Here is a 27914-nt window from a genome sequence, read left to right on the forward strand (position 1 = left end):
TAGGCATTATATAATGTTTTTATTTAAAAAAAATAATGTAGGAAAATACATTTGTTTTTTTACTCGTGACCCATAAAAAAATGGTCCGTGACCCACAAATGGGTCCCGACCCACTGTATGGGAAACAGAGTTGTAGTCCACTTCCGCGTAGTGCACCAGTCTGTAGTCCACTTCCTGCTCGGCTTTTCCTCGCCCTGCTTGCTTTGCTTGCTGCTGCTGGTTTGACTGATCAGCTCCATCCATCGGGTCCCTTCTTCTTGTCCCGGATTAAAAGGCACAATGTCGCACCAGACGGGCATTCAAGGTACCGGTTTATCACTCGCCTTCAGTCCCCGCTCGTCGTCTCTTTCAGCCGCACCGAGATCGGATTCCTGACAACTTTTAAAAGGGACCGAAATATTCACAGTCAGACACGGAAGGAAAAGGCTAGCGTCAGGGAGAGCTGCTGCTAGCGACTACTACCACTAGCCAGCTGGGGCTAATGTTCTCTGTGTGTGTGATCTGAGAGGTGTTGAGAGGTGTTGATTTGTCATTTGTCGTGTTATGCGATCGGACTTAATGGCGTGGTAAATGAGCCTTTGTCCACTTCCCGAGCCGCTGAATCGGTGTAGGTTTTGCGGTTGGTTTAGGGTGACTCGAGTCTGTCTGGCAGGTTGTGATTAGAGTCTTGGTAGGAAGCGAACATCTTGTGATCCTTTGGAAGGACGGTGGTGGGGGCAACGCCTTCATTCAGACTGATCTGCTACTAGTGCAACAACTGGTAACCTGTCTGGAGTTACCTGCACGCAGCCTTTGTTAAGTTCCTACAGAAATTAAAAAGTCCTCTTTAATTCAGAGTGTTGGAAGCAAATCCGATTGGTTCCTTAAGACATAACCCATTTGTACACTTTGTTACAAGAGCATGAATTGGCAGGATTTTACTGTGTGGTAAATGCCATCATCATAGTGTAAATGACGACACATTATTTTAAGTCTCAACTTGAAATGTAATTGGCCCACTTGACATCTTGCACTTTCAGTGAACCCACTGTCAGCTATTTTGTTCTGCTGAATTTAAATGCATACTAGACAGGTGCAAAGCTCTTAATGGATTTATGTTGACCATGATAGCTGGTGCAAGCAGTTGCTATTGTATGTGTGTGATGTGTTATGCTGTAAATTGGTTTAAATTGAATATAGTTGTGAATGGCACAAACGTGAGTTGTCACTTAATTAATTTAATTAATTAATTGTTTGTGAGAGGAACATAGTGAAAATAAGCACTTACAGAACTATCATTTGTTAATTATCTTCTGTTGTTATCCAATTATGATTTGTGGGTTATTTACAATTTAAATGAACTAACTGCTCTTTTTTTTATCACATGTGTCAGTAACCAGTCACATGTCTTTTTAGCCCTGCAAAGCCCTTTGAGACAGTGATTAAGCCGCGCTGTAACTATTGTATACACACAAACCTGACTACACTTGACTTGTTATGCAATAGTTGAACGTTGAAGTTTTGTAGGCTATTTACCTACAACTGTGACAAGTCTTGAGTTAAAATCATGATACTTCTAGTTTCTACTCTGGTCTGTGTCACTACTATATCTTAGAGAGGTAAAATATACGCACACAGAGTTAAAGCTCCCTGCAAAAAACCTTCGACCATATATAGGTTATCATCAGGCAAAATACGACTACTACAATAACTTAAAATGGCAGGACACTAACCCGTACAATGTCTTTTCTCAGCGGGCAACGATGTGAGAGACATCTTCGCCAGTGCCAAGAATGGAGACGAATATCGAGTCTTAAAAATAGTGATTGAGGATGGTAAGTAAAGGCTGTAGCCTGGAGCTTTTACTGTATAGTTTTGTGTACTGTCTGACACTACATCTACAACATTCACCTTGACAGAATTGGGGCATGGTTGACTTTAGTTTATAGTTCCCACTAGAAGAACTTCAGATTTCAGATCCAACTTTATTATCCCTCGTAGGGAAATTCATTTGTTAACTTGCTCCAGAGTCCAGACATAAAAACGTAGTGCTCCAAAGTCAGTGAAACGACAGAATACAGTCAATACACAGTAAGACTACTTATAGACCAAGTCATATTATACAATAGGTATCAAATCAACTTTCGAAAAAGCAATATAATCAAAACAGTATCTCAGTTAAAGTGTGCTGCGTTAGCAGCTCCTTTGGCTGGGATGGCACCTGCCAGCAGGGAGTGTACTCCCCTGGTGGGGCTCCTCACTGGCAGGAGTGGCAGGTGCATCAGTAGGTACAGCAACAATGCAAAAGACAGAAATATGAGGGGAGCATTAATACACTTGGCAACTCATTTGGGAGAGAAAAGGGGTAAAAATCAATGGCTTGTAAAAAAAAAAGATTCTCGTATCTAGGCCAGTCACAATTATTACATAATCGCCCAATCACAATTTTTTGAGATAATGACAATTATTTTGCATAATCGTTTCCATGTTGAAAAACGTTCATACATTTTCAAACATTTTCCAAAAATAGCAGAAGCTTACAACGTGTCACAAAGTGATATGTTGTAAGAAAAAAAAAGTCAGTAATTTCTTTATATTTAAGTTATTTGCCATATCTGCTCTGTGCATTTTTTTAAATTACCAGTTATTTCTTTAATGCCAAAAATACAATTAATCGTCAACTTAAATTTCTAATTGTGACAGGCCGACTTGTATCTTCTTTTTTTTTGTTCTTCTAAACTCTAAAGCATCTTCCCCCTGGCCAGTTTGCTGCCGTGACTGAATTTAGAATTTAGGAGGAACTGGGAATTCTTGTGCAGAATGTTATTGAGTTGTTGTGTTTTCAAATCATCTTTTCAGGCTGTCCTTGCCTTTTTATTCATAGCTCACAGTGCAGAGTAAAGATCCGCCAGGCCAGGGAATCGAACCCGTGTCTCACTGTCAAGCATAGGAACTTAAAGGAGTAGTTCACCCCAAAATGACTTTTTTTCTATTGATTACTCATGCCACGGAGACTTCAGTTCAATAATATTTTTAGTTTTTTGTCACATTCCTTAGACAAAAATTTGATTATAGTAAATTTACCCTCATTGATTCCAGATGGGGACCCATCCGGAATCAATGGGGGTAAATTTATTATAATCAAATTATTGTCTTAGGAATGTGACAAAAACAATATGTTTGTTGAACTCAAGTCTCCATGGCATGAGTAATCATTTTGGGGGTGAACTACTCCTTAAGCTGGGTGTTAGCGGCTGACGGCTGTCTCCTCACACATGTGGTTTGCAGAGCAGTTGGCGCTGGGAGACACCAGGCAAGCATCAAAGGAGTGGGACGAGGAGTACGATTCGCTCGTGCTGCCTCTCCTGGAGGAAGACGTGCCGTGCTACATTCTCTACCGGCTGGACTCCACCAATAACCAGGGTTACGAGTGGGTCTTCCTGGCCTGGTCTCCAGACCGCTCTGCTGTAAGGAAACACTCTTTTCTATTCGGTCATGGGTCAAGGTGGTGAGAAAGAAGTTCTGGTAAATAAGGTCTGTTTTGTCTTAGAGGGTATGTGTCCGCACTCCGCACTGCAGCATTTTTGACACTAAGGTCTCCGGCATGGTAAATGGTAAACGGTGTGTTTATTCAAGGCGCTTTACAGAGATTGTGCATTACATTCACACACACATTCATACACCGATGGCGGAGGAAACCTTGCAAGGCACCAACCTGCTCATCGGGAGCATTTAGTGGTTCAGTGTCTTGCTCAAGGACACTTTGACAGTAACTTTGGGGGAGCCCAGGATCGAACTGGGAACCTTCCAGTTGCCAAGCGGCCACTCTACCCCTGAGCCACTGCCGCCTACGCCGTCGGGCATGTACAGGTCATGTTCTACTTGCCCAAAGGTCATGCCCACTTGCCCGAAAAGTATATGGTCCATTATACTTTCTGGGGCTGTGCGATAAAAAAATGTCATACCTCAATACCTTCAAATCCAAATACCAAATACCTACATACATAGCTATGATTGATTATGTCTGTGGTTTCACAACCTGAAAGCAAACTTCACCCGCCCGAAAGTTTTATTTACCTGCCGGGGACAGGTGGGCAAGCCTTAGTGTCAATGCCTGTACATCATTTGCTAAACTTTTGCTTTGGCATTTTTTTTAGAGCTATGGATTGGTGCTGGTACATGGTTAACCATGTATAAAAAAAAGAAAAAAAAAAAAAAATATTGTATGGATCTAATTCTTCCTCGTACAGTACTGTGCTGCTGGAGTAGTGCTACACACTTATTCTGTTTTTTGTCAGCACTTCTGGATGGATGCACATTAATTAGTTATAGAATTTGTTGGTTCATCTAATATGGGTGGATGCACATTGCTTTTCTTTGCCAAAGTGAGGTAATGGCATGCCAACTTGCAGCCCTAGCAATGGGCCCGCACGTAGTCCTCTTGAGAGCGTATGATCCTATTTAGTCCATAACTGTATTTTAGCTCGATACAAAATCTGTAATATGTGGAGGGTGCTTGATTCAGGTTAACCCCTGGTACCGTGCACATAATTCGGCAAAAGTATGTTTTGGAAGTATATGAATCTGACGACTTCTCTGGGAAAAAAAGAAAGCCATGACAAGCATTTTCACATAACATTAAAGGTAGGCGACTTTGTATACTATATCAATCCCAGCTGTTTGACCTTTGTTTTGAAGGGGTTGGCTTTTAAAATGAACGAAAAGCTTAGCTGTGAAACCGTAGCTGATGAAGAGACAATTGGGAAACAATTAACCCGTTTTGCCTTATACTATGCTCTTGTCTGCTCGCTTCAGTCAAGTACCGATGTCATTTGTTCAACATACAACTGAATGATGCAGTTGGTGTGTCCGAGTCATGAGGTCATGTATTGTGGTTATATCGCTTATAACCCCCAATATTTCAAAATGCCCGCCCCAAATGCCCATCATTAACACAAGAACCCTAGTGTAACTATTCTGGGGGCCAACATTCCGAGGAAATCTGCATGCTCACAACGTTGTAAGCCTATAGATCAGCTGTCTTTGACAAGGAGATTTGGTGTTCAGGGGAAAAAGGAAGTGGCCTAGTAGACCGCTGGAGGACTCATTCAACTAAGTATATGAGAAGTGATTAACGAGCGTTATATTTTGTTTCCATGTTGGGTCATTTTATCCAAAGTGTCAATAGCTCCAGGTCAAGTGCTGTGAACATTTTGTTAAAACAAAGCAAGGTGCCATGAGATTAGACTCCAATGTGTTCCATGAGTGAGTGAGAGACCAGAAGTATTGCATTTCATTCACTCAGACTCTTATTGTGTTTAAAAAACGGGTATCTAAATCACACCCTTGGCATACACACCAACACAAACAAAGCACAGTCTGCAAATGTATTAAAACAAACTGTCCTGGTAAGCAAATTTAGGAAAGTGAAATGGCTGCGTTAGTTTTGAATTACTCTTGAGAAAAGTTCTCTAGAATTGATTGAATCTTCATTGTTTATTTGCTAAATCTTAGATTTTTTGAGGCCTGTTTCTCCATAGAATGGGAGTGAATGGAATCACTACCGCTGGTTCCTCGAGAAGCACAGAAGCAACAGATGAAGCTTATCAATAATATTTGTGATATACATCGCAAAATGTGATGCTTAAAGTATCACATTTTGCTTTTCTACACAAAAGGATCTAGGCTTCAGTCATGAAAGAAGAAGTATTCAAATCCCATTCTGAAAGACAGGGACGTGCAGCACATTCCTGCCCTAAACTAGAAGCGTCACAGGTTCAGGCTTGTCTTGAAGCTACAGGCGTTTCAAAACCTTTGCATGTTGGAATTTTGAGGGTCAAACTTCAACTCCTTGTAAGGAGAAACAGGAAGAGCTGTATGTAATAAATATAATTGATTATGGAAGATAATTATTTGTAATCACATTGCACCCCCTTTGTATCCATAATAAAATATTGTGCATGCGTCACACATTTCTGTCAATGTCGGAAGTGAATCTTTGACATTCATCATCTCTTTGCACTTTAGCTCTTTGCACAAATGGAGGCCAGTGCTCTCAGAAAGGACACGATTCTAAAACGTCATATGGGCCACTTCATGATGACTAAAACCAAAGGAAAAAAAACAGAACAAGTAATCCATTCACTTAACCCATTAAGATCTGAGGATCCGATTCTACAGATGTCTTCTAGTTTTCTGGAAAAACGCATGTTTCTATATCAGTGGTTTGAAAACAACCCCCAAGGACCCCCAAAATAATATGTATTTGGCCGCAGACCCTCATCTCAAAATATGTTGTTCCAGGGACCCCCTGAAGCAAAGATTTTAGTTAAAAATGTTTGCTTTGAAAGGATATTCAAAGATTTACACAAATGTTCAAGATTTAAAAAAAAAATAGCAGATCTACAAGCTCATAGCGTGGCACAAAGTGATGCCTATGAGCTTTTATATCTGCTTTTTTTGAACAGGCAAAGTATGAAATAATGCTTTTTGGCCAAAATCTAAAATTACATTCTTATATCAGCTAACACTTGTTGAGTCTAGGGCTGTGACAATTATTACTTAATCGTCTAATCGCAATTATTTGAGGTAATCGCAATTACTTTGCTTAATCGCCATAATCGTTTCCATGTGGAATAATGTTCATATATTTTCAAACATTTAAAAAAACAGTGGAAATAGCAGATCTACAAGTCACGACGCATCGCATCACGATCACTATCAATCTTGTGAATTTGTCAAATATGTCAGTAATTTTTTGTATTATGTTCATAATTGCCATGTGCGACTTCAAAGCCTAAAAGCCAAACAGAAATGCAATTGTCAACGAAAAAACACAATTAATCACACTTATTTGAGTGACAATTAATCGCCATGTGAAATGTCATAATAGTGACAGCCATAGACATAGAAAGGTAGACGCCTCTTCCGGCTCTCTGGTACCCGTCTCGCCTTGGTGGGCCTTTTTGATTGACAGGCTTGGAATTCTTCTTTGTCGTAACAGACACGGAAGGTCGGTAGGCAAATCAGAGGCAGGTGGGGGCGGGTCTTTTCCTACGCAGCTCTTAAAGTTCCCGAAAAGACGCGCTGTGATTGGCCAGTCGTTTTTTGAGTGGCAGCCTGCCCAAGACACTTCCTCTTTTGAGCCCACCAAGGCGAGACGGGTCGCTCCAATCAACTGCAGCGGGTGGACGAGGTATCTAGCTTTTTGAGCGGTGGTCACACCGTCTCCATAGCGTGGCCGTGTGTGTAGGTATGTATGTTTGTTTGTATGTATGTGGGTGGGTCTGTATGTAGCCTCAAGCCTGTGGTGTAGTACCTTTTCTGACCACACATGTTAAGGGAGGGGCGCTGTTGTTCAGGCCAGGCCAGAACAGGCAAGGCACACTCACACTCACACACACGCACGCACGCACACACACACGCACGCACGCACGCGCGCGCGCGCGCGCACAGACTCCACCGCTCAGTTCACACGGGTGTGATTTTTATATCTGTGGTGACAGCCCCATCTCCTTTCCATTCTCAACAGGTACGACACAAAATGCTATACGCCGCCACCAGAGCCACAGTGAAGAAGGACTTCGGCAGCAACGCCATCAAGGAGGAGATCTTCGGCACCACAAAGGTCGGTCCACTGACTCGACAGATGGCAGATTAATTGTCGCTAGAAAAGGGTTCTGTTGGAAACAGATTGCGTTACACTCGCGCACCACATTCATCACGGGCCGTGTAATTGAAGCGGTGGCACGTTGAGTTATTGTGTTGATGTAAATGACCGTTGTTTCCAGGACGATGTGTCTCTCAGCGGCTACAAGAAGTATCTGACCTCGCAGGCCGCTCCACTGCCCCTCACCGCCGCAGAAGAAGAACTGAGGAGGATTAAACTGAACCAGGTACTGTACACACACACACACACACACACACACACACACACACAGGGGTGTCGCACCAAATTCTGGGCCCTGGGTACAAGGATTCACTGCTTTATTTTGTGCTTTAACTATTGAAAAAAAGCAGATATACAAGCTCACAGCGACCCCCAAAATGATATGTATTTGGCCACGGACCCCCATCTCAAAGTATTTAGTTCCAGGGACCCCCCAGAAGCAAAATTTGAGTTATAAATGTTCGCTTAAAAAATACATATATTCAAAGATTTGCACACATTTTCACGACGTAGATCTGCTATTTTTCAATAGCTAAAGTATAATATAATCAAGGCCCCTCCACCTTGGGCCCTAGTAACTCAGTCCCACTTCCCAGCCCCCTTGTGACACCCCTGCACACACGTGACACTTCCTCTTCCGTCATCACATCCTTTTCAGCAAGATCATGACAATTTGTGCAAATCTTTGAATATACATATACAGTATTTTCTGGACTATAAGGCGCACCTGACTATAAGGCGCACTGTCAATGAATGGTCTATTTTCAAACTGTTTTCATATATAAGGCGCACCTGACTATAAGGCGCACATAATAGACGCTACCGTTGCGTTATGCATCCAACAGATGGAGCTGTGCTAAAGGGAATGTCAATGTCAATGAATGATCCATATATAAGGCGCACTGGACTATAAGGCGCACTGTAGTTTTTTGAGAAAATTAAAGGCTTTTAAGTGCGCCTTATAGTCCGGAAAATACGGGTATATATTTTTTAAAGCGAACATTTGTGACTCAAATATTTGCTTCTGGGGGGTCCCTGATACATAATATTTTGTGATGGGGGTCCGTGGCCAAATACATATAATTCAGGGTCCTTGACACTGAAAAAGTGTGAGGACCACTGAGATGGACACATGCGTTTTTCAAAAACAAAAGGATTTAGAAGACATTTATAGAATCGGGTCTCAAACATTCAAAGACATTTTCAAGATTTAAAAAAATAGAAGATCAGAGGTTGTATATCTGCTATTGTTTTTAAATGAAGCATAAAATAGTGCTTAAAGCGGGCAGATTATACTGAACCACGTACACACACACACACACACACACACACACACACACACACACACACACACACACACACACACACACACACACATACACACACTTGCATGTTTGTACATACCCACACGTACACTTGACACTTCCTCTGCGATCATCACATCCTTTTCAGCAAGAGTGAAAGCTCTTAACCACTTATAGCACTTAAACCCTCTAGTCTTAGGGAAACAGACTTGAGTTACAACTCGGATTGCTGCTTCCATGTCCATGGACCTATACTGTATATGACAATGCAGATTGCACTTGTGCTGTGTCGGTTTGTAGCCTTTAACTTGTAATTTGTATTGTTGACAGTAATGTTGAACCTTGTACCTTGAACCTTCTACACCAAAATCTTTTCATTCATACATTTGAGAATGAATCTCAAAAATAGCCGATCTACAAGCTCTCAGCGCTATTTTTGTTCCCCTCCCAGAATATGAATGCTTGGGGTACCAAGTTGTTAAACTCTACGGTTGTGCTCAAAATTATTCAACTCTCTGCAAATCTGGTTTATTGGCTAAATTCACAAACTGACAACTGAATGAAATAAAGAAATCATACAAGAACAATATAAATAGCTCAAAAGTAACATTTTTTTTTTTTTTTTTCCAAATTCAATGCTAAATGCCACTTTCAACACCACTTTCACTTTCAATTATCCAACTCTTAATTACGCTTGAAAACATCTGTAATCAACTGCAATCGACTAATCAAGGGCTTAAATTGTTGCATCAGATGTGCAATCTGGCCTGACTAGAAGTGTGTTAACTGTGATTAGAGCAGTTAGAAACATGTCTAAATCTAAAGAATGGTCAGAAAAGTTCAGAGAAGAGATTATTGCTTTTTTCTTTTTTTTAAAGGAAAAGGATATGAAACAATTGCAAAGACACGGAATGTTCCAAAAATACAGTTTTGAGCATAGTTGAGTCAAAGGAACAGTGGTTACACTAATGAACACATTTGTCAGAGGGGGTTGAATAATTTCGAGCACAACTGTATACTTGGTCATAAAACTAATTGTAAATTGGACCATGTGCAAGCTTTTTGAACTTTGTTTTATTGTTTTGTAAATATTTGAAAAATCTTGCCATGTTTCGCCTATAATGACCCCCAGCATAGGGACTCCAGGTTGAAAGTGGTTAGTTGTGCACATCAATGGCCCTGTCACACGCAGACCAGTGTAAATCATTGCTGTAAATAGAGCGCTGGGGAAATGAGGTCATAGATTGCGGGTGTGCCTCTCAGGGGAGGTTCAGGGCCATTATGTTAAAGCTTTGGAGCTGGAACGGGTCCTTCTCTCCGTTTCAGACTTTGAAATACAAGAAGGTAAAACGGTCCGGATCAGAGAGGTATTACTGCAAAGACCGTGTCTACTCTTGGCTCCGAATACAATCTTCTCCATTATGCGTGATGTAAATCCTTATAAAAGCAGGTGCAGTACGTATATCAGTATCTAATCTACATCGATATAAACCTTGTAGAACCTGTGCACTATGTCATTATCTAATAAAACCTTAATAGAAATAGTGCACTGCGTCAGTATGGAATATCTCGTATATGATTTAAACCCTTACAGAAACAGTAGAGTATATCAGTATCTAATCTACATTGTATATCGTCTCTGTCAAAACGGTTTTCTTGTAGTATGTGTAGTATGATCAAGTAGGGCAGGGGTCTTCAACAGGGGGTCCGGGACCCCTAGGAGATCCTCAGAGTTATTACTGGGGGGTCCCCCAAATCTTTGTGTGATATTAATCACTTGAACCCTAGCGTCCATATTCGGAGAACTTTATCCAAAAATATATACATATTCGGCAAAGGGGTTTGGTGCAGAAGGGAAAAAGAGCAGACTAAGTACAGAGTGAAAGGTCAAGTTTATTAAGTATTGACGGTTCAATTGGTTAAATATCTGAAAACACAAATTGACATGAATCCAAAATACACTGATGATTGTGCTATCAAACTATATGGAATCTATGAAAAGGTTGTGGGGGTCCTTGCTTCATCTCTCTCTCAACTAAGGGGTCCTTGTCCTGAAAACGTTGAAGACCCCTGAAGTAGGGCATTTAATTTAAAAGAATCTGCCTTGACGGCAACGATTTCATGTAAAACGTATACAAACAGAGCAGCATATAGAGTATGCCACCACTGCGTAAAAGCATATGGAAACAATGCAGTATGAATCAGACAATGCAGCATATGGGTATCTAAAGCAAAGCCTTACGGTGCAGTGTGTACGAGGGCACGGGGGCCAGTGATGAATGTTCCAGGGCAGCAGCGGGGGTACATCTACTTTCCTGGCACGAAGCACATGGTGCAAGGATGCTGATGTTGGAAGAACAGCGGGAGGTTGGAGCAGAGAACGACCTTAAAGATCTCAAAATGTGCCCTTTTTTAACCCTCAAATACCTGGAACGTGCCCGAGTCGCGTTAGATTTGAACCACTTTAACCATTATTTTATGCTTTAACTATTGAAAAATAGCAGATATACAAGCTCACAGCGCGGCACTCTGTGATACACTGTGAGCTTGTAGATCTGTTATTTTTTGAAAAAACGTGGAAAATGTGTGCAAGTCTTTGAATATCTTTGACACGATCTTTGACCCGACTTCTAAATCCTTCCTCTAAATCAGTGGTTCTCAAACTTTATCATGTCAAGGACCCCCAAAATTATGGAGGTATTTGGCCACAAACCCCTATCTCAAAATATGTTGTTCCAGGGACCCCCCCCCCCCCCCCCCCCCCAGAAGCAGAGATTTGAGTTACAAAAGTTTGCTTTGAAAAATGTATATTGAAAAATGTGCACACATTTTCACGATTTTTCAAAAATAGCAGATCTACAAGCTCGCAGCGCGGCACTCGGTGCCGCGCTGTGAGCTTGTATATCTGCTATCAATAGTTAAAGCAGTCAATAATTCTAGATCTAAACGGTTTAATCCACCTAAAGGCCTCAATGCTCAATAGAAATGAAGACTCCAAAAATGTTTGGAGAAATGATTACTTATTTATTTAGTTTACGTTACCATTTCCAACCCTGGCATCCCTATTTTGGCGTTATACTGTAGGCAGAACCATATAAAACAATAACATTTTAATTTGAGGAATGTGTTTGGTTTTTACATTTTCAATATAATAATATTGGAGCGATTCCTCTGCATACCACTAGAGGGCAGCATGCATAGCAGTTGTACTGTACGCATACCACAGTTTGAGAACCAGTGCTAGACACATTAAACTAAAGTCTGAACTTTTACATGACAAAGTAAATAGAAAATGCATTTTCAGCGCTTTTTGATAGTCAAACATTGGCCAAACTGTCAAATATAAGAAAAAAAAAGGCAAATCCTGGTCTCTATACTGCCTCCCCCTGGCCAGCCGGGGCGCCTAATGGAGGGGAAAGGAACTGGTTGGAATAACGTGTTCCTTCCACGCGCTACGTCCAACCGGGGACGCTCCCCCCTGTCAGGTCATAAGAAGCGGTCTGCTCACTCCTCATGCACTGAAGGAAGCATGAGCTCAGTTCGGGGCTCTCCCCGGGTTGGCAGAGGGAGAGCAGAGCCCAGGATTACAGCTTAGGCAATTGGCACTGGGTGAAAAATGAGTTACAAAATCGTGGGATAAAAATTATAGGTAAAAAAAGAAAAAGGCTGATCTACAAGCTCAGCTTGTCAGGGAGCGGGGGTCCCCAGTTCAAATATAATTATTTTTGGGGTTGCACAGCTTTAGAACCACTACACCAGGGTGCAGACGTTAAGTACAGAAGTGCTAGCTGTCAACTTTGCATCGATCGCGCAGGGAGTGAACACAAATAATGGACAAGGTCACTGAGCTTGGCCTGCGATTGATCGCACCAACAAGACCCGGGAGCGCTTATGTTGTTTAGTGGTGTATTCTGCTTAAGATGCAAAATGTTGTTTACACTCAGCTCATGTGTAGTGTTGATGGCTTCACTGGCTTGAGCTGTGTGCAATTCAGCAGAACAGGAAAGCAAGCGAGAAGCTTTTGATCATCCAGACTCGAGGCTTATTACAGAAGACTAACTCTTATCAACGAATCATCAAGTAAATCTAAGGGAATGACTCTGTAATCGCTAAATCAGCCAGTCAGACACATAAATAAACAAGAACCGCCTCGTATCCATGAAAGGAAGTATAGTTCAAGAAGCCGTGGCCCTTTCCAAAAATAGAGCCAATCAAATGCATGCAGGCAGGGGTGTTGCACCAAATTCTGGGCCCTGGATTAGGGATGCGGTATCGGTACTCGCGGTATCGGTACTCGCCCCGATACAACCCTATTTTGCTGTACTCGTACTCGCCAGATACTTCTCACGGCAGCGGCCGATACCGAGCAGGGGCGTCACAAGGGGGAGAAAAGTGGGACTGAGTTACTAGGGCTCAAGGTGGAAGCCAGGGCCTTAATTATTTTATACTTTTGCTATTGAAAAATAACAGATATGCAAGCTCACAGTGCCGCACTGCAAGCTTGCAGATCTGCTATTTTTTAAATACCCCATGAAGAACATTCATGGGGGGCCAGCAGTGAATCCAGGGCCCAGAATTTGGTGCGACACCCTTGGCAATGAGTGCACTTCTTTGTGAGGATGACAACACCAAAGCAGAGTGCAAACAATGCACTAATAAAATATCAAGAGGGGGTTCTGCGGCCGCCTACCCTTTCTCTCTCTGTGTGTGTGTGTGTGTGTGTGTGTGTGTGTGTGTGTGTGTGTGTGTGTGTGTGTGTGTGTGTGTGTGTGTGTGTGTGTGTGTGTGTGTGTGTGTGTGTGTGTGTGTGTGTGTGCGCGTGCGCGTGCGTGTGTGCGTAACTCACGTCTCACGTTGCTGAACGTCGCTCCATAAAACAACAACAAACGATATTTCCAAATAAAGTCCATAGGAGTCGTAGATATGGACAACACTTGTTGTCCATCTAAGGATAGCATTTCTAGTTCCCTTTATAGAGTTTAAAAGACCTATTCCACCGGAGCTAGCCTATTAGCATGGACGGACCTGCACTGTGTGTGGATGGAGGAACACGCAGTGGCGTCAGTTCAGAAAAAGATAAGGTATGGCAACATGACTGGTGACACCAGTCATGTTGCCATACCTTAGCAACAGGCATGATACATTTATTTTAAGAAGAAGTACATTATAATATATCATTATATATACCTTAAATATAATTATAATACCTTGTTAAAGTGACCATTTTGTTAAGTTTGCATTTATTTACTGTAATTTACCAACATAATAACCCGCACAGATAGACAAAGAGACATTCATGGATTCATATTCAGAACTAACTTTTTATCTTCCCCCCTGGACCCAGGGTATTGCCATACCCAATTGACGCCCCTGGGAACACGTGTTGAAAAAAAAAAGGAGAAAAAAAGCGTAATTTAAATACATTTTGTATTATTAATTGTACTCGTATCGGTACTTGGTATCGGCGAGTACTCAACATGAAGTACTTGTACTCGTACTCGGTCAGCAAAAAAGTGGTATCGGGACATCCCTACCCTGGATGCTTTAACTGTTGAAAAATAGCAGATATACAAGCTCACAACGCGGCACCGAGTGCTGCGCTGCGAGCTTGTAGATCTGCTATTTTTTTAAATCTTGAAAATTTGTGCGAATCTATGTTTCTATGTCAGTGGTGCTCAAACCTTTTCATATGAAGGACCCCCAAAATTATATGTATTTGGCCATGGACCCCCATCTCAAAATATATAGTTCCAGGGACCCCCCAGAAGCTAAATTTGATATACAGATGCTCGCTTAAAAAATACATATATTCAAAGATTTGCACACATTTTCACGACTTTTCAAAAATAGCAGATCTACAAGCTCACAGCACGGCACTCGGTGCTGTGCTGTGAAAAATCTTTATATCGGAAAATCCTTTATATAAAGAGTTTTAAGCCTGGAATGAAATCAAGCCAACCAGCTACAGTACGTCAGGGGTCTTCAACAGGGGGTCCGGGACCCGTAGGGGTCCTTAGAGTAACTACAAGGGGTCCTTTGTGTGATGCGTAATATTAGCTGAACATAGCCGATCTACAAGCTCACAATGCCTCACAGCGCTACTCATCCCATGAGCCATTGCTCATAACTTTCCAGTGCTTTTATTCCAACCAAACGATTGCTCAGCTTAGATCCTGCTTCTTACCGTTATAAATGTAATTGGGGGGGGGGGGGGGGTTCAGTAAACTTTGAGAGCGGTTTTGAGGGTGGGATAGTTGAAAAACAACACTTCTATGTGCACTTTTATAAGCGCACACAACGCACAAGAAATGGTGCTCTAATATTGGCATGATCAGATACAGTGTTCTGCGTCAAATATTTAAAAATAAATGCCAAACACACATTGTGTGACGGTGTTCTTCAGTCCCTTGTGCAACATATTAAATAACAGATATAACATTTAAATGTATTTACAGTTCAGATATACATGTAGCCTAGAGATAAACTGAGTGGTTGTAGGGGGAAAAAAGACAGGTCAGTGTGCCAATATGTAAAGACTAACACACACAACATATCTCAAAGGAATAGGCAGATTACCATGACATTTAGATAGGGAACAGTCAGTGGTCCAAAAATAGAAGCAATCCATCATTGTAATCCTCCCTACCCCTTTTTTCTCCTTTTCTAGGTGATCTGGAGTTGGCATCTCATTTGTTCAAATATACACACAGCGGGTATAGCTTGAACAGCTTTGTTTGTATTGAAATATAGATGTAGAACATTTTTACCGTCGGGCAGAAACCTTGTATGTCCAAAAGAGTTTTAAAAACTGGACTGCAATGCAGCCGTGTCGCGAGTTCGAATCCCAATCCCGACGAATGTCACTCCCCGTCTCTCTCCCCCCATTTAGTGTCAAATCTACTGTATACTACCAGTAAGACTCCCTAATCGGGAGATACGCGACTGTCAGGTTGCATGTCTGCAAAAAGCAACCCCATGTCTGCAAAAAGCATCCTCATGGTGGCGCTAGAAGAGGGGTATGTGAGAAATCAGGGGCAGAGGTTGTGGTTTGGCAGCCAAGTAGTGCGTGTGCAAAGTTTGGCATGGATAGGGGCAGCGGTGCCGGAGATAAGAGTAGGGCCGAAAGTGTGACGTGAAGTGACGGACAGACGGAGGGACTGACAGACAGCCGGTGGAGGTTTTCATAGTAACTTGAGACCTGACGGTCGCAATAACTACATAAAGGTTTGCTGTCAAAATGAACGTGTGTGTGTGTGTGTGTGTGTGTGTGTGCGTGTGCGTGACACTGTGTGTGTGTGTGTGTGTGTGTGTGTGTGTGTGTGTGTGTGTGTGTGTGTGTGTGCGTGTGCGTGCTCAGGTGACGACAGACATCAGCGTGGACACCAAGCAGCAGACCCTGCAGGGCGTGGCCTTCCCCATGCACGGTGACGCGGTGGAGGCACTGGAACGCTTCAGGGACAAGAGCGTCAACTACGTCCAACTGGTGAGCCTCCGCTTGGACCCGCACGTTTCCTGTGTCCCATGAGCCCTTGTGGCGAAAGTTGGGTATCACTTCCCGTTCCTTTCAGCCGTTTCACTCTGACTGGTTGCTGTTGCGGCTGTGAGCCTGTGACACCTGAATCGCTGCATGGTGATTACTTGGTGCTTTGTTAAGTGATTTGAATCAGCTGTGTGGAGGAAGTAAAGCCCACAGTTTCCCAGTAACCTCACTTTCCATGCTCCATGTTTAGCAAGGAGATATTGTTTAGAGGCCGGGGAAATCACATTAGCCCTGTCATTTGTCGAGTGGGGTTCATGTAATTTACCTTTATATTATTAACCCCCGGCTCCACCGGGTGCGTCGAGCGCCGCGTCGCATCAACGCTGGGAACGCTCCCGTTTTAATTAATGAAGGATGCTCCACTGTCAACGTCAACGTCGGACGCTCACATTTTTTATTTTTTTACGCCGGCACGACGCCGTCTTTTTGGTGGAGCCCTAGCCTTTCTCTGGCTAAGAGCGTCTGCTAAATGCCCAAATTGTTATGTTGACATCATACTGACATCATTATCAATCAGTCAATATGTAATAAATACAATCGGCAGGTGCAGAAAATCATCTCAATAATAATGATCAACTCTACCCTTTTTAATGATTTGAGAAATCAAAATGGTTCATTGTCCCTGTCAATCAATCAATCAAACTTTATTCTCATGCCATCATTCTAAGCAACATTGAGTTCCTGCATACTGCTCTTTCTGTAGCGCCGCCACAAGTGGGCAGTATACATAGGTGTGTGTGCTTTGAACAGTGTAGACTTCACAGAAGCTGAACACCTGCTAAACTTACGAACAATCATGTTAGCTTGTGCATATAACATTCTACGTAGCCTGTAGATGTCCCTATCATCAAATAGGTCATTTGTTAAATAATGGCCTAAGTACTTGACCTCATCACAGACCTTGAGGGCAGTACCAGACAGAAAGAAAAGACAGGAAATGACAGTTTACTGTCTTCCTTACATCTTATAATCATGATGTTACTCTTCTTTGCATTGTAAATGATGTCACATTGAGAGCAAACCCTGTGTTGGTTTAGAGTCAGGGTTTGGTCAGGCATTGTTTACTAAACTGGTTCCTCATCTCCTCAGTGTCGTCGTCCTTTGTCCTCATTGAAATGCAAGGCGTTTAGTTACAACTAAGGGAATAACTCTAGCAATTGTGACAGCCTCATCTCAGTACCCTGTTTACGAGTTGTCATCTTTGCCTGGTCACTTAAGGACTCTTCGTAAAATGCACAACAGAAGAAACAGTTTTGTTTTTTTCCCCACTTTGTTTTCATGTCGAGGGGACATTAGTGGCAGGGACGGGATGTTTTATTCATTTTGCCTTCAGTCGTCGGCTGTATTGACAACATGTCACTTCCTTTCTTAACAGGAAGTAGACGTGGAAAAGGAGCTGATCAGGTTATGCAACACTGACCCAACGGAGCTGAAAGACCTGCCCAAAAGGATCCCCAAAGACGCTGCACGCTACCACTTCTTCCTCTACAAACATTCCCACGAAGGAGACTACTTGGAGTCTACAGGTGAACAATAGATTTATACACGACACAATCCAAGGTCACCCTCATAGCTGCCACTTCGCTTGTACATCAAAACACGCCCTGACACTATTTTCAGCCTGGCCCAGTCGTGTGAGGTGTGAAGAGAATGGGTGGAGAGAGAGTGTTGAATTTGTCCTTGCGTTCATGTGCTTGGTATTTTGGGGGTTTAGGAGGAGATGTGTCACTTTAGTTGGCAGAGGCACACCCAGATGGACGTCACAAAAACCACACAAGACTTCTTAATCGTGTAGTATGTCACGCTTGTCTGATTCACTTAATACTTATCTTACTTACATGTAATACTTAAAAAATACTTAACCCATTAAAAATACATTACTGTTTAACCATATACTTTGGCTATTCACATATAACAGATATACAAGCTCATAGTGTGTCACTTCGTATTACGCTATGAACTTGTAGAGCTGCTATTTTTGAAAAATTGTGAACATTTGCGCAAATCTTTAAAGCGAACATTTTAACAAATCTTTGTCTCTGGGACTGGGTGTCCCTGGAACAAAATATTTTGAGATGGGGGGGGGGTTGGTGACATTTGTAGAATCTGCCTTGTGTCTTAAAGGAGACGTTCAGACCTAACCCTAACCCCCACGAATGTGCATGTTTTCATACACGTTCCTACCTGGTTTGGTGGATTTCTGTTATTGCTGCCCCTCTTCTGATATCTCCCTCCTCACAGCTCAAATTCTAGACTCTATTATAGAAGTTTACTACGCTAGAAGCGTACGTTATCTTCTCATTCATACTACTGAATTCAAGCGATCAACAGACTAATTAGATTATTTTCTTTTGCTGCTATTTTCTTTTTATTTATTTATACCACAATGCGTTGGGTATATACTGGCTGTAATAACTCCAGGACAAAGCCTTCTATACGCTACATAAGTTACGCCATAAGCGTAGCCAGAGCTCTCGCGATACGCTAGAATCTCGCCTAAGCTCTCTGGAAACAGTAAACAGAGCCGTGTTCTCATGGATTACTGCATGTGGCTAACAGCACGTCCGTGCGTCTCTTTGAACTATAAATAGACGATTCATAAAGAAAAAAATTACTTGGGAGCGGCCAAAATAAGCGCTTTTGGAAGAGTCACAAATGACTCATCTTAGCCCTCAGGATGGGTCCAGAAATCCACCAAACCAGATAGGAACATGTATGAAAACATGCACATTCAGGGGGGGGGGGGGGTCATGTTTTGGTCTAAACGTCTCCTTTAATGGGTTAAGACAGGGGTCTTCAACGTTTTCAGACCAAAGACCCCTTAGTTGAGAGAGATGAAGCAGGGACCCCCACAACCTTATCATATATTCCATATAGTTTCATTGTTTGACAGCACAATCGTCAGTGTATTTTGGATTCATGTCAATTTGTGTTATTTAACCACTTGAACCGTCAATACTTAATAAACTTTACCTTTCACTCTGTACTTATCTGCTCTTTTTCCCCTATACCCCAAAACTCTTTGCCAAAAATAGCCGATCTACAAGCTCACAAGTTCAACGCCTCGCTATTTTTGGCTAACGTTCTCAGAATATGGACAATAGGGTTCAAGTGGTTAATATAAAAAAGAAGAAAAAAGATTTCTATCCCTCAAAGATTTGGAGGACCCCCTATAGTAACTCTGAGGACCCCCTAGGGGTCCTGGACCCCCTGACGTAGACCCATGGGTTAAGTAAACAAAACTACTGTGCATCATGACTCAGTGAGAATATGGAAGGCATTTATCCATATACTTTTAGGTTTCTCCTTAAAAGGTCTATTGATTGGTCAACTAGATGGATTATTGCACATAGTGTCAGGCTATGTTTGGCTTGTCTCGAGACGTCATTGAGCCATTATACTGAGAAATGCTTCTCCTTGTATCAGTACAAGACGCATGAATGTCATCGCCAAGCCAGCAGTGTGCAAATGTAGAGTGCAAGTATTGTTCTATTTCTCGAATCATCCTTCACAAGGAGCTTTACGCAAGACTGTAACTTGCTCAAAATCCTCTCGAGCTCAACAGTAAATATTGATGTTGGTGCTGTCAGGATGATAAGTCATTGTTTACAAAATAGTGTCAAAATGCTTAGTCATGTTGTCAATATAATAAATCTACCCTGCAGTATTTCCTGACGTAAACTATGGTAATGTTTGAAAATGCACAAGGCTGCACTTTCGCTGTGTGCCATATATCAATTTAGAAAATTAGGCGTTGCTGTATGTGGGAGACGGGACAAGATTGACATTGTCACTTTTATTGTTTGTGCTGTAGTCGGTGACAGACAATATCATTGTGATACAGAAAAGCAAAAGACAACATCATTGGCATAGCCAGCACAACGGTGACCAGCTCAGTGGCCTTGCGGTTAGAGTGTCCGTCCCTGAGACTGGGAGGTTGGGGTTCAATCCCTGGACAAGTCATACCAGACTAAGACTTGGTACCCACTGCTTGGCACTTGGATTGGAGGTCCCTGACTGTGACATGCTGTATTAGTTTCACTAGCCCTTACCCGTTCAAAGATATGAGCTCCAAAATGATGTGCAGTGTGTGGGTTATGGGATGTGCACTGTGCATACAGTATATGAGGGATGGAAAGTAACTTTAACTGGTGCTTGCATGATAATATGTAGGAGCATCAATGTAAGAAATACCCGTTTCGTTTAATGGCTACCCCCCCCCAGCCCGCCCGCCCACCCGCCTGCGCACACACCCACCTGCCTGCACGCACGCACACACACACACACACACACACACACACAGAGAGAGCTGGTTAAACATGTTGCCTCATGCTAGATGCAGAATAGATGCGCCTCATGCTAGATGCAGAATAGATAGTAGATACACCATAAAAATGCTAATATACAGCATACGATTTGTGAAAGTGACAAACGGGCTTCACAGTTATGTTAGGTGTGTTCATATGCTAATTGTGATGCGATTTCAGATCAATTGCTCCAGCCACTGAGGAGAAACGCTGTTTCAGACAGACAGACACTCACTCACTCAGACAGACATTCGCAAAATTATAGTATAGATGTCCAGGGGGTGAACTTACACGTTGAGGTGCCTCACGCCACAGAAACAGGAGATGCTGTGAGCCTGTTACCTACACGCAGTGGTGAAAGAAGTACCACGATGTAGGAGCGGTTAGAAGAATACAAACATTTAGATGTAAACATAGGAAACACCTCTTAGGCAGAACTGTAAATGTGTTTCATAGAACTGATTGTTCATTGGTTGCTATAACGCCTCACAAATTCCCCTTCATTAGTGAAAGTCATTATTCCCCATAGAAATCCAGGACACATTTACAAAAAAGAAACAACACAATGCTTGTAGCTTGACAGACTGTGACAACTGGTTTTGCATACATATACATTTTGGGAGGTCAGGTAAGATGTAGGAAACGGCACAAAATTTGCACAGTTGTGCTAAAGGATTTGCAATTTGTTAAAAAAAGAACGAGAAATTCTGATCCGAAACATGTACCAAAGCAAACAAAGAAAAACTGTCTGCTATTAATTTGACATTGTCTGTTGTTGTCTGGGTCTGTTTGGGGTTCCGTGGATTAGTTGTTGATGATGACTCTGCATCTCTCTCTCACAAGGACAGTTTTTCTCTTTGGAGAAATTAAGGTTCCAAGCTTTTTGTTTTTGTTGTTTTGAGTGCAGTGCACTGCTCTTAAAGGAAATGAAAAGCAGTTGTTTGATTTGCAACACTCTGCATTGATAATAATATCATCTCCGTCGGATGGAAACCTCATATGTCCAAAACTGTTACTTTTCAGGATTCAAATTCTAAAGGTTGAAAAGTAGCAGATCTTCATGCTCCAAACATGCTTCGAGATTGTGGATCTGCTACCTGCTTTTGTGTGTCGCCATAGTAATATGATCAAGATGGGCGTTATTTTACGAAGAGAAAACAAACAAAAAAACACAAAGTTAAAACATGCAGATATGAGATTTCTGTCTGACAGCTACGATATCCAGCCTAATCCAATCCATCTCACCGCCGCCTTTTTTGCACATTGTCATGTGGGTGGGTGGGGGCAAGATTCAGTGAGGAAGGGCACATTAGGTTATGGTTAACTTGGTACACTATGGCAGTGGTTCACAACCTGTGGGTCGCGACCCCCAGAGGGGTCCCCAAGTTATTTTGGGGGGTCCCCAGATGATTAACTTAATGTGCAACATTGTTTTTCTCACTCAACAGCAAACAAACACAGTTTAAGTGTATAGAGGGTATCTGCACATTTCTAAAGTGACAATTTAAGGACTTTTTAATACCTCTAAAATGGCAAATTAAACATTGGCCAAATTGTCAAATATTAGAGGAAGAAATTGTGAAAATAGCCAATCGACATGCTCATCGGCATGTAGATCTGCTATTTTCACAATATAACCATGTTATACAAATGTAATGCCTCAACTCTTAGTGCTCGTCAGGGTGGTTGGTCCCCAGTTCAAATATGATTATTTGGGGGGTCGCAGCCTGAAAAGGTTGAGAACCACTGCACTATGGAAGTAATAGCAGTAAGAGAATCCTTTATACCAGAGAGTTGCATAAGGATCTGAGTCAAGCATAGGCTACAGATAACATGGCAGTTATAAGTACGTAGCAGGTGGCATGGGCTCACAGATCAACACATTGTCAAAAGACAACACAATTGATCTACCGTCACCAGTATGGCTTATACAGTGCAAATACATACACTGTCGGAGTTAAGGGGAGACCCTGAAAGTTTGAGAAACACCGGCCTAACTGATACAGAAATCTGTGGACATTGTTTGTTTGCTAGCTTGCTGACTACCAGCTGTTTCTATGATAGTTTAATCATTTACCAGGGCCGTGTTTACAGACTGGATGTTCATGAAGGTTGGAACATTCAGGGCAGCTGCATTATGATTCATTTATATTCCATTGTATGTTTGTGTCGCCTGCCGAAAATAGCCGAGCTTCAAGCTCACCACACGTTGCAGTGTGCGATGCGTTATGAGCTTGTAGATCTGCTGTTTTTGGCACACAACACCATTGTACATAAATCACCAAGACCAAAGTGGGGTCCGGGGACTCCCAGGGGTCCTTGAGCTAAATGTGTTAATATAGCATCACAATTATTTGAACCCCTAAATCCATATCTTCGTCACAAGGGGAGGGGGGTGTGGGACTGAGTTACTAGGGCCCAAGGTGGAGGGGCCCTACCGCCCTAGTAACTTTAGCTATTGAAAAATAGCACATATAAAAAAAGATTTGCAGACATAAGAAAATGTGTGCAAATCTTTGAATATATGTATTTTTTAAGCGAGCATTTGTAACTCAAGTTTTGCTTCTGGGGGGGTCCCTGGAACGACATATTTTGAGATGGGGGTCCTTGGCTAAATACATATCATCTTGGGGGTCCTTGACATGAAACAGTTTGAGCACCACTGACATGGAAACATAGGTTTCTTGCACACATTTTCAAAAAAATTCAAAAATGTGTTAACATTCATGGGGGGCGCGCACGCCGCGCAGTGAATCCTTGTACCCAGGGCCCAGAACTGACACCCCTGTGGACATCCATGGCCAAATGTAATCAACTTGACACGAAGAAGTGTGAGAAGCACTGATCTGCAGTTGATGGTGTTTTGTGCTTTTCCATTGCAGTCTTCATATATTCCATGCCTGGGTACAGTTGTAGCATCAGGGAGAGGATGCTCTACTCCAGCTGCAAGAACCCTCTCATCGACATGGTAGAAAGTAAACTGGGCATGGAGATTGAGAAAAAGGTAAGGAACAAAAACAATTCAATAAAAAAAGATACTAATACAAAAGTGGATACCACTGAAAATATGTGCTTCCAAATGTTTTATGACTTTGGCTGAAGTTTTTCATTTGACTGTGTGAAGACATTTGGACACATTTTTACAAAATGATTTATAAATAGTTACTGTCCCTACCAGTCCCCGGTCTTCAAATGGCCACAATTAAGTCCTCTTATTATCAGTCAAGACAAAAAGAAAGAAAGAAAGAAAGACATGCAGTTTACTTCCCGTATCTGCGTGAAGTAGGCGTATGCCTTTTTAGCAGACTGGAAGCAGCTTTCCAATGGAAGAGTCAACATGAACACAACATCTGAACAATTCTTTCGCCCCATGGTCACTGAACTAAATATTGGACCTGATTGCCACAGGCGATCCTCCCAAGATTTTCATACTAAAATGGCTTCTTTCAGAGAGACGTATCAGGAGAAAATCTACCTAATTCTCTGTCCCAGCAACACGCTCTCGCGGGATCTAGCATCAGTAAACATAGGACGCTAGTAGGGTTGTCACGATTATGACATTTTACGTGACGATTAATTGTCACTCAAATAATTGCGATTAACGATTTAATTGTGTTTCTGTCGTTGACAAAAACATTTGAAGCGAGAAATAGACAATGCAGTAACCAAATATGGATTCTATTTGATTAACACTTCCTTGTTTGCGTCGAGGCGACGTCAGTGTATTCATTTATTTAGTAAATAACCGTGCAATAAGCGGGATAACATCTCGCTCAGCGGTGGTTATCGAGCCAACCTTCAGGTTGATATGCCACCTTCGCTCCTATCACTCGATAATGTCATCCCTTACATAATCGAATATCCCTTGTCACGCAGTTGGAGATCGACAACGGGGACGAGCTGACGCCCGACTTCATGTACGAGGAGGTGCACCCCAAGCAGCACGCGCACAAGCAGGCCTTCGCCAAGCCCAAGGGCCCTGCAGGGAAGCGTGGCGGCCGGCGCATCACCAGGCCCCAAGGCGAGGAGGAAGAGGACTAAAATATGAATAGTATCATCAAACACCCTCGTGTTCCAAAGTGATCTGGATGCGTGCGGTGGGTGGTCATGTCTTCACACAAGCCTTGTTTAAAAGAGAAGACAAAAGCGGTGGTTCTCAAAATGTTTTATTTTTATTTCAAGGGAGCTCCATAACTCTTGAGAGCGTACAAATGGAACCAAATGGAGCCGTACAGGTCCATTTGGTTCCATTTGTACGCTCTCAAGAGTTACAGACCTGTTAAAGGAGTAGTTCAACCAAAAATTGACTCATTTTCTCTCAATTACACACCCCGTGAAGACTTCATGGAGATTTTGTTTTTTTGTCGCATTCCTAAGCCAATAATTTGATGACCAGGCCATTGGTGAAATAGAAGCATAGATATAAAAAGCCAGATACCTCATTGGCCGCTGCAGTTCATTGGAGCGACCTGTATAAAACGGTAGGGCAGACATACGGAAGTTACGGAAGGCACGCTGCCACTCAAAATGACTACTGGCCAATCGTTGTGCGTCTTTTCCGGGACTTATCAGAATCTAGGGTGCGTTCGAATAAACGAACGACCAGAAGGTATACCATTGCCCTCGGTTCCTATATCCAAATGCACTCTGGGTTATTATTGGCTTAGTAATGCAACAAAAAAAGACGGCTTCATGGGGGTCTGTTAATTGATAGATAATACGTAATTCGTACACCCCCTCCTCAAGGAACTCTTGAGGGTCCCCGGACCCCACTTTTTGAGAACCACTGAAATTAAAAAACCTCAAATGTCCAAAACAACGTTCACCCAGAGACTGAACTATGCACATCCAAGGACAACTGAGCAATGACACACACACACACACACACTTCATATGTTCCATTTGTAGCTTGCCAAATGGAGAAAAGAAAAGGTGTACAAGTATATATTATGAATTATGAATGTTCACAAGGTATTTTTAAGAAGATTTAGTAGCTGGGTTAGAAATACATAAAAAAAATGAAAAGAGAGCTTTTTACACAGCTGAAAGAAAAATAATGGAACAAAAGCTCAATGTTAGTGCGACTAAATGTGAATTTGTGCCAATGTGATAAAACACTCGCCGTTCACATGCTTGAATTCCTTCTCCCATTTGCATTCCTTTTTTGGTCTGTGTCAAATTATGCGTTTTCCAATGTCTCACACAAACGTGCGCTCCGGGCGTGCAAACACACACACAGCCACACACATTATGTAATTCCCACATGGTCATTCATTCCCTTTATTATTGGTGCATTTTTTTATATGGGAGAATTGACTTCTTTTTTTGATAATAACTGTGGTTTACATGAGAACAAAAAAAAAAACATCTGCTGAGAAACGTATTTTTCTATGCAAGTGCTGTACATGTACATAAAGTATAGGTGTGGGATACTCGGTGATAAAAAGAAAAAAAGTTTAAAAAGAAAAAAACTTAAAAACAAAAGGTCTTGTCTGTGTGTCGGTCGTATTTGTCAGTGGGTCGGAATAAAAGAGAAAAAGAGTGGATCCAGATTGTGACATCAATACACTGCATTGAGACATTTAGAACCTGGTGTTGGGGACACCTACTGCGTTGACATAGTTGAAGCTAGATGCTCCACCATCTTTATTGTAGTTTGGACAGATGACATAGACACCTCATTGGCCACTGGGCTGCACGTATTATGTAGGGCGGCTTGCCCATAACACCACTGCAACAATGATGCCAGTGTTGTACAGGAGTACATGTTACCTATCCATGTAACATGAGGTGTATTGGTGTGAAAGCCCCAGGGTCATAGTTCCGCCGATTTAAAATTATTCCAATACGGAACTAAAACTTCCTATGATTGGCCGCTCGTTGCGCTGTTTTCCCCCCCGGCCAATCGCAAAAAGAATTGTTCTCCATTGGACCCCATTCATTTTCCCCTTTTGTTTTCTAACCTTAATTAACATTTTCATAAATACTTTATGGTTCCTATCGCTAGTTAAAAATTGCCTTTCAATCACGGTGATATGCGTTTTGTGAAAATAAGGTCCCATTTATGTTAAAATTGATGATAAAGTTGCGGGGGGTGTGGCCAACTAAACTGATACCAGCCGGCTGTGTTCTTCTTCGTGTGCTGTATTTCGGGAGGCTCCGACCACATTCTTCCATGTATCTCTGCGGTTGCACGTGACCGTTGGCAGCCAATAGCCTCCTCTGGTCGCATTTTTCAATCTATGATGGTGACACCCATGCCAAGGACCCAAAATACTTCAGTTGCGCTGCATAGAAACCAATGGCTTCGCACTGTCCATATATTTCACGGTCTATGGAAAACCCCCTTTTTTTTAATTCAACCAAGTATCCTATATCGTAACACGTTACGATACATCTGATTTGTAACAAACCAAAGCCACGTGGAAATTGCTTGAGAATACACCAGAATACACAGTTATACATGTACTTTATAGGAGGCACGGCTCTCACTACACACTATGGTGGCTGCGATGAGTCATCGCTCCAAAGAACAGCAGCGGTACCAATGAGGTATATCTAGGTTTATATATCTATGGATTTAAGTCAGGGACGTGCTGGGCCCCTGATTCAGCCCGGGAAAAAGAGTTGGAGAGGCCCTCATTGCGTGCTATAGAGAGATAGAGAGATCTGTTTGAGTAGCAGCGTTGCTGCTACTCAAACATTTGCCATTTCAGATCATGACAAGTGACAAGCCAGTGGGCCAATTACATGAATTAGACCTATATTTCGTCGTTGGGTGGAAAACTTGTATGTCCAAAACCGTTTGTTTTGTATTTATCATTTAAAAAATGATTTAAACTAGTGAAAACAGCCGATCTACAAACACACAACGCCTCGCGGTGCGAGGCGTTGTGTGCTTGTAGATCTGCTGTTTTCACTACTTTTGTGCAAACAGTTAAAAATGTTCCTAATGGCCCGGCCTGGACCGGCCGAGAATGAACCGGCCGTTCGGGAGTTGTCCCGCTTTTCCCAATGGCCAGCACGTCCCTGATTTAAGTGCATCTCCGTCAGAACTGGGAAGAGGACAAAACTTGTGGATTTGTAGCTTTAGTTTAAAACCACTTATACATTGC

The 27914-nt window shown here is 42.2% G+C and overlaps 1 protein-coding gene across 1 annotated transcript; it reads left to right on the top strand.

The window, feature by feature from the left end:
- Nucleotides 1–196: 196 nt before the first annotated feature.
- twf1a (twinfilin actin-binding protein 1a) lies at nucleotides 197–27726 on the top strand. Its single transcript, XM_080737323.1, has 9 exons — nucleotides 197–304; nucleotides 1734–1814; nucleotides 3268–3446; nucleotides 7511–7606; nucleotides 7770–7874; nucleotides 16310–16435; nucleotides 17868–18018; nucleotides 23682–23803; nucleotides 24676–27726. The coding sequence occupies exons 1-9, from the start codon at nucleotides 280–282 to the stop codon at nucleotides 24838–24840; spliced, it is 1050 nt and encodes a 349-aa protein (XP_080593449.1). The 5' UTR covers nucleotides 197–279; the 3' UTR covers nucleotides 24841–27726.
- The last annotated feature ends 188 nt before the right edge of the window (nucleotides 27727–27914 follow it).

This window comes from Nannobrachium achirus (assembly GCF_963921795.1).
Source record: "Nannobrachium achirus genome assembly, chromosome: 11".
In the NCBI taxonomy this organism is placed as follows: Eukaryota; Metazoa; Chordata; class Actinopteri; order Myctophiformes; family Myctophidae; genus Nannobrachium; species Nannobrachium achirus.